General features: G+C 35.6%; 2 protein-coding genes across 3 annotated transcripts; both read right to left on the reverse strand.

The window, feature by feature from the left end:
• Positions 1-3307: 3307 nt before the first annotated feature.
• LOC104089724 (transcription factor MYB27-like) lies at positions 3308-4979 on the reverse strand. 2 transcript variants are annotated; one of them, XM_018768644.3, is made up of 5 exons: positions 4841-4979; positions 4602-4750; positions 4259-4388; positions 4009-4109; positions 3308-3737 (listed from the first exon to the last, which is right to left on the reverse strand). In XM_018768644.3, exons 2-5 carry the CDS (start codon positions 4732-4734, stop codon positions 3487-3489), a joined length of 615 nt encoding a protein of 204 aa, XP_018624160.1. In that variant the 5' UTR covers positions 4735-4750; positions 4841-4979; the 3' UTR covers positions 3308-3486. The 2 variants fall into 2 exon arrangements, with proteins under 2 accessions (XP_018624160.1, XP_018624159.1); XM_018768643.3 differs by having other exon boundaries at positions 4602-4867.
• Positions 4980-5914: 935 nt separating this feature from the next.
• Positions 5915-8925, reverse strand: LOC104089725 (uncharacterized). Its single transcript, XM_009594695.4, has 4 exons — positions 8581-8925; positions 8089-8199; positions 7012-7080; positions 5915-6217 (listed from the first exon to the last, which is right to left on the reverse strand). Exons 1-4 carry the CDS (start codon positions 8722-8724, stop codon positions 6167-6169), a joined length of 375 nt encoding a protein of 124 aa, XP_009592990.1. The 5' UTR covers positions 8725-8925; the 3' UTR covers positions 5915-6166.
• Between the last annotated feature and the right edge of the window lie 670 nt (positions 8926-9595).

A 9595-nucleotide genomic window follows, 5' to 3' on the forward strand; every position in this document is an offset into this window, starting at 1 on the left:
GGATCCGAGAGCAAAGAAGGCTATATTTATGGGGATTACTTCTGGAGTCAAAGGATACCGCTTATGGTATCCAGAGACAAGGAATATTATATTCAGCAGAGATGTTAGCTTTGATGAATCTGCCACAACAGATAAGGTGACAGTTGAAGATGTCAAACAAACTGGTGGTGCATCAAAGCAGGTGGAGTTTGAGGGAAAATTTATTTTTTCTACACAAGAAGCAGAGGAGGAAACTAATGAAGATTACCCTCTGGAAGAAGAGCCAGTAGAGAGGGAGATTCCAACTCAGGAACCTCGACAACAACTTGAATCAATAGCAACCAGCAGGCCAAAAAGGACAATAACGAAACCTGTTCGTCTCATAGAGACGGTTGCTTGCGCAACCTCAATTGTAGCTGATGGTGTTCCTACCACTTATAAAGACGCAATCCAAAGTTCAGAAGAAGATAAGTGGAGGATTGCCATGAATGAAGAAATGCAGTCCCTTCATCAGAATCATACATGAAAATTGGCCAATCTCCCGAAGGAAAAGAAAACAATTGGGTGCAAATGGGTATTTGCAAAGAAAGAAGGATTTCCTAACCAAGAAGATGTTCGCTACAAAGCAAGATTGGTGGCCAAAGAATATGCTCAGAAGGAGGGAATTGATTACAATGAAGTATTTTCTCCAGTTGTAAAACATTCCTCCATTAGAATTATGTTGGCTTTGGTAGCACAGTTGAATTTGGAACTAGTTCAGATGGAGGAAACTTGGAGGAGGAAATCTACATGAATCAGCCAGAAGGATTCAAAGTTGCTGGAAAAGAAAATATGGTATGCAAACTTGAAAAATCATTGTACGGATTGAAACAATCTTCTAGACAATGGTACAAGCGATTTGACAAGTTTATGTTGCAGCAAGGGTACAAGAGAAGCAAATACGATCATTGTGTGTATTTGCGCAAACTTAATGATGGTTCCTTTGTATATCTTCTCCTATATGTTGATGATATGTTGATAACTTCCAAGAATTCGGAAGAAATTGATAAGTTAAAGATTCAACTGAAGGAGGAGTTCGAAATGAAGGATCTGGGTGAGGCAAAGAAAATTCTTGACATGGAGATAATAAGAGATAGACGTTCAAAGAAACTCTGTTTATCTCAGAAAGAATATTTAAAGAGAGTACTACAGTATTTTGGCATAGATAAGAAGACTAAGCCAATTAGTACGCCACTTGCTCCCCATTTTAAGCTAAGTACTACTATGTCGCCAAAGGATGAAACTGAACAGGAGTATATGTCAAGGGTACCATACGCAAATGTTGTTGGTAGCTTGATGTATGCAATGGTTTGTACGAGACCTGACATTTCACAAGCCGTTGGAGTTATTAGCAGATATATGCATAATCCAGGAAAGGAGCATTGGCAAGCTGTGAAATGGATTCTACGGTATATTCATAGTACTGTAGATGTTGGGTTAGTTTTTGAGCAGGAAGGCAATCGGTCTGTAGTTGGATATTGTGACTCAGATTTTGCGGGTGATCTGGACAAACGAAGGTCAACTACTGGTTATGTGTTTACTTTTGCAAAGGCACCAGTTAGTTGGAAGTCTACTTTGCAGTCAACAGTTACTTTGTCTACAACAAAGGCAGAGTACATGGCTATTACAAAGGCTGTGAAGGAGGCAATTTAGCTTCGGAGGTTGCTAAAGGAGCTTGGTATTGAAAAAAAAATATTATAATTTTTTGTGATAGTCAAAGTGCTATTCAATTAGCGAAGAACCAAGTTTATCATGCAAGGACGAAGCACATTGATGTTCGGTATCATTTCGTACGAGAAATCATAGAAGAAGGTGGAGTCACGGTGAAGAAAATTCATACTACGGAGAACCCTGCTGATATGCTGACAAAAGTGGTGACTGCGGTCAAGTTTCAACATTGTTTGGATTTGATCAATATTGTTGAACACTAAAGATTGAAGATGAAGACACAACCAAAATTTGTTATTGAGAGAAAATTGAAGATGTGGAATTTTGCCAAGGTGGAGATTTGTTGAAATTGTCAAAAGTCCCACATCGGTGGATGACAATTTTGAATGGGAATTTCACCCTATAAAAGGAGGCCTAATGTTTAGGATTTAAACACACCTCTCATTTGCCTTTTTATCTTCTTAAGGCATTTGTATCTTCTCTCTTTAGTATTATTTCACTTGTAATTTTGGAGTGGAATAAAATATTGATTGTGTCCGAGGAAGTAGGCAAAATTGGCCGAACCTCGTAAATTCTGGTGTTCTTTTATTGTTGTCTTATTGTCTTGTTTATTATTTAGTGGTTGTCATAATTTTTGGTATAGTAGTTGTGACTCATTCACACTATATACATTTGGCTTCCGCAATACAGTTAGCAGGTTCTCACACTACTTTTCACATAATCATGTTGGGCTTGATTTTTAAGAGTTACCTATTATTGTAAACACTGGGGCGGAGGTAGCGCACGAGCTACAGATTCCGACGAACCCATTAGCTTTTGTTCAAACCTTATATTTGTCTTAAGTGATCTGTTGAATATGTATAAAGTATTAATTTAGAACCCACAAACTTAAACGATCTAGAATCTTGAACTCATAAACTTCAAATCCTGACTCCGGCTCGAACAGACATATATGCTATCAGTGCACGAAACTATAAGCAAAAAACAGGAGATAGTATTATGTCGAAATGGGTGTTTAGGCTGTCTTTTTTTTTTTTGTCCTTTTCTTCCATTAGAATGTACATTCAAGTTGTCTATATAGACTTTTATAAGCGGTGTCATCATTTGAAGAAGTGAACAAATAAATAAATCACTATAACGACAAGAAGCGTCATTTTTTTTATATTTATACTCAATATTTTTATTTTTCTTATTATTTATACGTACATATTTACAAAAACAATTGACAAAACGGTGTCACGTGACACCACTTGAGATAAGGTGCATACGCCGCTGTATACAGATCAAGATTCTTCACATTTCTACAGATAAAATTAAACAGTACTATGGATTTAACTATTGTCCCCAGAGGTAATGTGAACCTTCCAACGTAGTAACAATGGGGGATCCAGGATTTTGTGCAAGCGAGTTCAATTTTAGAAGTACATAACTTTAGTCGTAAAATAATAGTTGTCAAGTAGGTTCAAATAAAATATTTATACAAAATTTATATAGTTTTAATTCTAATTTATATATATATACATTATTATTTTTTGGCGAAGCGGGTTCAGTTGAACCCGCTAGCCACCACCTGGGTCCGCCACTGCGTAGTAATAGTATTGTCTTGGGAGCAGAGGCGGAATCAGGATTTAAACTCTATGAGTTCTGAATTATAGGATAGCGACGTCAAGTGTTAGCAACAGAATTCTGAATTTAAGTTTTGTACATATTTAGTGAATTTATTTTATACAAATACAAGGTTTGAACTTTGGACTAAAGCTAGTAGGATCGGCCGAACCCGAAGCTAGAAGCTTGGGAGGTCTATGGAGGATAACAAAAACATAGGTTTGAGCTGCAAAAGTACATATGATGCTCCATTCTGCTTTGTTCATATGACCAACTTGGAATCCAATCCAATAATGTTGTGTCATTTGAAGAGTATGCCAAAGAATAAGCAGAGGAACAATCTCCTTTTCCAGAAAAGTAGTCATCACTATGAGAAGAAGGGACTGTGTCACTTTTCAAAGTTGATGATTGTTGTTCTGAATTACTTGTGTTACTGCCAAAGGATTCTGTCACATGAAACCAATAATTTGTGAGAAACGGCACGGGAAGGGAACAGACATTAACTTATATAAACTAATTGCGTGAAAGAACTTTTACACTATCAGATTACCTAAAGGATAGTTACAGGTAATTAACTGTTCATAAATAAGTGGAACTAGCTTAAATGCTTGAAAAAATAAAGCAGACAATCCATAATAATAACATGTGAAGTACACTGATAGTATAAAAGTTTTTTTATAGTGCAGTATATAAAAGTTAAAGCAGAATCTTGTAGACCTTGTTCGTATTTTAGTGCTTTCTTTCTTAAATGACTTCTCCAGTAGTTCTTGATTTCGTTATCAGTTCTTCCTGGCAATTGTTCAGCAATCTTTGACCACCTGTAAATTTAGTAAAAAGAATTAAGTAAACAAGTGAAACAATCTTGGCCTGGAAACAGGAAAAGATTCTTTCTGCGTTTAGATGGCAGAAAGACAATTAATTTGTTGTAAAGCATTAAAAATTCTTATGAAGAAGGAAAAAGCCTTACTTGTTTCCAAACTGTTTCTGAAGTTGGATTATCAGATGTTCTTCATCTGCAGTAATATGACCGTGCTTTAGATTGGGACGGAGATAGTTCAACCATCGCAATCTGCAGCTTTTCCCACTCCTCCTCAGCCCTGCATTAAAGCATATTCCAACACAGTTATTTAATGCTTCGGGTGTGTTTGGTAAAACAGAAGTAATATTTCAGGAAAATGTTTTCATGAGTTAGTCATCTTTTAGTAGTGTATGGTTACCAGAAAATGTTTCTTATCAAATGACTTTCGTCATACCAAGCACACATACGTTTCAGTTTAAAGTTTTAACATTTCGGCATAGCCAAATTATACCTGAAGCCTTTGCTAACGCATCCCAACGACGTTCTCCTAACATGGCTATAATCATAACCAGACTCTCATCTTCCTCTTCAAGCCATTGCCCTCTGCGCAGTTCGTCTTGGTGCATGGTTAGTTTGGAAGCCATTTATGGTTGCCACAACCTAAGAAAGTTACCCTCCTTATATAGGGATGCCGAGGTGGCAAATTATATTATGGATAAAAAGAGAAAAAGAGTAACCAGAAGATCTTACCTGGCAAAGTAGGTGGAAAACATCAGGTTATAATGGAATCTGTGGTCAGCTTAGATGCATTCATCTTCTCAATTAAGGCTTTCATTGGTCATCAATGGATATTTCAATTTTTCATATCTAAAGGATGGAGTTGTATCTCCCTTTTTACATCACCACTTTTGGTACAGTACACTAAGGTTGTCTGCTACAGAAGCTCTTTAACACTATTCTGTTTGCATAAAAGATTTTGTCTCATTCATCACAATAATATAAACTGTAAGAACTTTAATTAGGCATGTGCTTACATAGAAAAATCAAGAAAAAGCATGAGGTTTTGGTACAGAGTAAAATCCAATATATGCATCTCTTGTCGGGGAGACTAAATCTTATTGTGCTTCACAGCTTTTTGTTTGAATTGAAACACTTAAGACAAGTTGAATATTACCAATACTGTGAAAACTGATCACTTTGTAAGACATGTAAAGACGGCCCCCAGCTTTCAAAAAAGATGGGAAGGCTTAGATCACCTTAGTCTGAAATGTATCACTCTCTGCTTAAATTGCTTTTCAGTTCTTTTTTTCTTTAACGGTAGTGTCAGGCACGTTAACCATTCAATCGGACATCTGCTACCTCCAACCAGCAGATGTTTCGGCAGTCTATCAAAGTAATAGAAATTGAATGTTGTCTTCTATGAATTTCACCCTCTTCATTGACCGCTAGGTTGCACCTACCAAGGCTCGATTGTACTTATATTCTCTCCTTGCAGGTTCCGAGAAAGAACCGCACCCCAAGGAGTGTGATGTATACAACCTACCCTAATGTAAGCATTAATGGCTGAATTCATAGTTTGAACCCGTGACTTATAGGTCACACGAAAACAACTTTATCATTGCTCCAAGGTTCCCCTTCTCACTCTACCACTATCATCACCTTATTTGAAAGTCAATATATGATAAAAGTAAGGCATTCTACATAGTAGGCCTTCATTGTATATTCTTTTTTTTCCATATAAGCAAGAAAAAAACCATTGTATATGCACCTTTAATTGATTCGTTATCCATGATGAAAATCTGATATTTGGGAGATGTTACTGAATAGACTAAAAACATTGAGCCTGTATTAAGAAGATAGCATAGGATCATGGAATTACTACAAAAGTACAACAAAGTTTAGCTCAAATGTACAATAAATTTCAACTTTGGTAAAGTACAAAATAGGACCTCAAATAAGGAACATTAGATGTAGGATTAATCCAACAGAAGATCTCTACAACCCGCTTCACTAGTTTTTGACAAGTCTCAAGTAGTTGGTATAATGGTGAAATTCCAACCACTCTGATCGAATGTACTAGCGATCAATGAAAGATTTGTTCATAAGATCAACTGCAGAATCCATGAACTGCAACCACGAAATTAGCAAACTGTCAAAAAGGTAAAATGACACTTGTACCGTATGTAACACAGTTCTCCAGCTAAAAAAGTGCATTTTTGTAATAAAAGGTCTATTTGCACATTCTTGATTATACTGTCAAATGTCTAATGAAACTTATACTAGTTAGGAGGAAGGGATGAGCAGCATCGTCTGATTTGCTAATTAGCCAAATCCTCCAATGAATGCATTTATAATAACTACACTCACCATGTTGATTATAGTTTTCACATGTCACAGAAAATGAAACTATCTACTCCACCTTCAGAGATCAACATACTTTTTATCACCTTCTGTAAAGGTTGATCCTTCAGGAAAAGTTATTAAAGAAAGGCAAATAGGTGTCACACGCTGAGTAAAAATATTTACTGGTTAATTACCATCAGACAATCTTATTTGACTACGAAAACCAATGTACATACACATGCACTCGGTTTATGTGTATGTGTATTATGTCAATGAGCACTAATATCCATCATTCTTCGTTACAAATGAGTGATAGCACCTACTAACCTTTCTGTTAATATTCCCACTTTAAACAACACTGGTCTAGAGTCCAAAAGAGAAAATATACTACAGAAAGCATGCTAACTACCTAGAGAGTTTATGAGAAGGAATATACATCTATTTTAATGTCAATCAATCAATAACGGAACCAATTAACTGCTTTGCTTTCACAAGATCTAAACCTGTCACAAGATTCGTCTCAATAGCATTCTACTTTAGATACTTGGAATGCTAAACTAGACTAAGTAAAAATTTACCTTCTCAACTGACTTTAGTTCTCGCCCAACAGGTTCAATAAATTTTAAATCAACTTCAATGGGCCATACCTGCAGGCAAATAGAAAGTAGGAAAGGAGCATGAAACACTGAGCGCTAGGACTTAAATGAAGAGGCACAAGAGAAAAGCCAAAAGATAATTGAGATTAAACATATTTAGCACATAGAGCAAACTCCCATAAGTATTTAACAAGTACTTTTCATGTGAGCTCCCCGCTCCTACAACACATAAAGGAAATCGAATCTCAATTCCTTCTTTACATGTACTGATATGCAACATCGTCATTCCCTTTCCCTAAAAGTGCAAAGTGGTTTTGAGCCGAGCATCAGTTCAATCTTAACACAAATACGGCTGCTAGAACTTTCAAATGCTAATTGCTCGGAAGATTTCAGCATGACCAATTTAAATCCCCACAGCAGAGTAGTTTTATAATTTAAAAGATGCAACCATCAGACTACATAGTAATGCTTGAACTCGGAGAACCTAAATTAAACTAACAATGAAAAGCACTTGACCTGCTTAATGAGCTAAATAACATCACCAAAAGCATCTTTTTTTTGCTTTCCTTTTTCTTCTTTCAACACTTAAATGTATGAAATTGAAGAGACCACTATGAACAGTCAAATTCTAATTAATTATGCCCTACAAGCTAGCGATAACTACAACTGGACTACAGTCGCAAGCTTACATTAAACAAATCACCAGTCCGACATACAAGCTAGGTTTCCTCATTCAGAATTCTACTTATATTACATGATAACAGGCTAAGCAGTGCAGCATCAGACTGAACTAATTAAACAGAGCAGTCATATAATGGCCAAAACAAGAAATAAAAAGGAAAATGAACATCCATAAAGTTATAAGGAAAAAGTCAAGACAGAATTTACCATCTTTAGACTATCAATTCTATCACATTCTCCAACAAACTCATAGTTCTAGAAGAGAATAGGCTCTAATGGCAAGAAAACTCTAATCTTTGAAAATTGTCATTGTCGTCTTAAACACGCATTAAATAAAGAAAAAAGAACAAGTTAATTTGTGGAAACAGATAGAAGCACCTTAAACCCCAGAAGCTTAATAGGTGGATTCTGTCCAGGAACAATGCAATCAGGACCTGCTGCTTCTACTATTGCCTCCGTGCCCAATCCGCTTCCAATTGGATCTGGGTGCTGCAATTCCCACCCAAACAAACTTACACCTTTTGAAGTAAATTCCCTAGCCTCTCACCATCCCATCCCCACACCCCCCAAAAAAATGAATTAAAGAAATACCACTTCAGCACTCTTTAAGTATGCACTACCATATACAAATCAGAGAAGTTTATGTGATGTTTTCGTCAGGCCCGAAGTTTAAAAAAAAAAGAATTGAAACTTGCAGTCTAAAACAGGTTATAGATATTTGTGTAACTATATAATGAGAAGCTTAAGTTACTTTTTTTTTTTTTCCTAAATATACAAAGGTGTTTTTTTTTTTTGAACAGACATCACATAATTCGGGACAGAGAGAATAAATATGCATTCCACTTTAATTTGTAATGTTTCTAAATGAACCTTCATGATGGAGAGAACATAATCGGAATGAGGGTTTTGAGGAAGACGAAGAATATGAATTTTGGGGATTGGTCTTGCACCAGAACCAGCTGCTCTCCACGGCACATCTTTCTGTAAAGCAGCAGCAGCTCCTCCTCCACCCATTGAACGATTATGGGTTTGCCTGCCAATTTCTACTGAATTCTTCTTCTATTTTGCAGTATTAGTATAAATAAATGTAGAATGGCAGTGAAGAGAAAAATGATGTGTGAATGAAGATGAATAGAGCAATGGATTAGCTATAACAAGTGGCGCTAACTGGGTTTCAGGGGAGGGCATCTGTTTTTGTCATAGTCAGATTTTTTTGAGGTTTAAAAAATAGAACTCCTCGAGTTACTGAAGTATTAATGGAAATCATATAAATGTAAGAATAATTGACAATGATAAATCAAATCGTCAGAGCAGAATGTTATGTCTAGATTTTTAGATTTTAGGATTTGTTACTTTTTTTCCTTATAAATAAATAAAGATATTTTATTTCATTGTAATTGATCTCAAATTAATAAAAATTATCTCTCTTTACTTTTCTATGCAATATTATTATTATTCTTCTTCTTTTATTGTTTTATAACACGTTATCGGCACGAGACTCTAATCAATTAAGTAGATGACGATTGTTTTAATTTGTAGATATACTATTAATTAGTTGTCTAGCATTTGAGAAATTAAACCACTCGTGGAGAGAAGATATAGGAATTTGCGTGAGGCTCTTGGGTGAATACATTGATATTCCTATACTAGGCATCTGCTTCAGTCACCAGACTTTGGGATACGTACATGGTGCTCAACTTGTACATAATATTGAGCATAATGATTGTCACTTATTCCATGAATTTCCTTCGGGAATAAAATCTTGACTTAAGGTAAGTATTTTACCTTATTTTTCTCCTTTAAATTCTTGATATTCTATAATTTTATTTTAAATACAATCAAAGATAATAAATTTTGATTATAACTCAAGTGGAGTTTGTAAGAA

This window comes from Nicotiana tomentosiformis, chromosome 2 (genome assembly GCF_000390325.3).
Source record: "Nicotiana tomentosiformis chromosome 2, ASM39032v3, whole genome shotgun sequence".
Lineage (NCBI taxonomy): Eukaryota > Viridiplantae > Streptophyta > Magnoliopsida > Solanales > Solanaceae > Nicotiana > Nicotiana tomentosiformis.

Excerpts from the sequence above, each read along its gene's own strand:
- LOC104089725 (XM_009594695.4), bottom strand. The coding sequence starts at position 8,724 with ATGGGTGGAGGAGGAGCTGCTGCTGCTTTACAGAAAGATGTGCCGTGG. Across the intron at positions 7,081-8,088 it reads TTAAGCTTCTGGGGTTTAAG|GTATGGCCCATTGAAGTTGA; the intron begins GTGCTTCTATCT and ends ATTTGCCTGCAG. Across the intron at positions 6,218-7,011 it reads AACTAAAGTCAGTTGAGAAG|TTCATGGATTCTGCAGTTGA; the intron begins GTAAATTTTTAC and ends TCGTGGTTGCAG.
- LOC104089724 (XM_018768644.3), bottom strand. The coding sequence starts at position 4,734 with ATGGCTTCCAAACTAACCATGCACCAAGACGAACTGCGCAGAGGGCAA. Across the intron at positions 4,389-4,601 it reads TGCGTTAGCAAAGGCTTCAG|GGCTGAGGAGGAGTGGGAAA; the intron begins GTATAATTTGGC and ends GCTTTAATGCAG. Across the intron at positions 3,738-4,008 it reads AGCACTAAAATACGAACAAG|AATCCTTTGGCAGTAACACA; the intron begins GTCTACAAGATT and ends TTCATGTGACAG.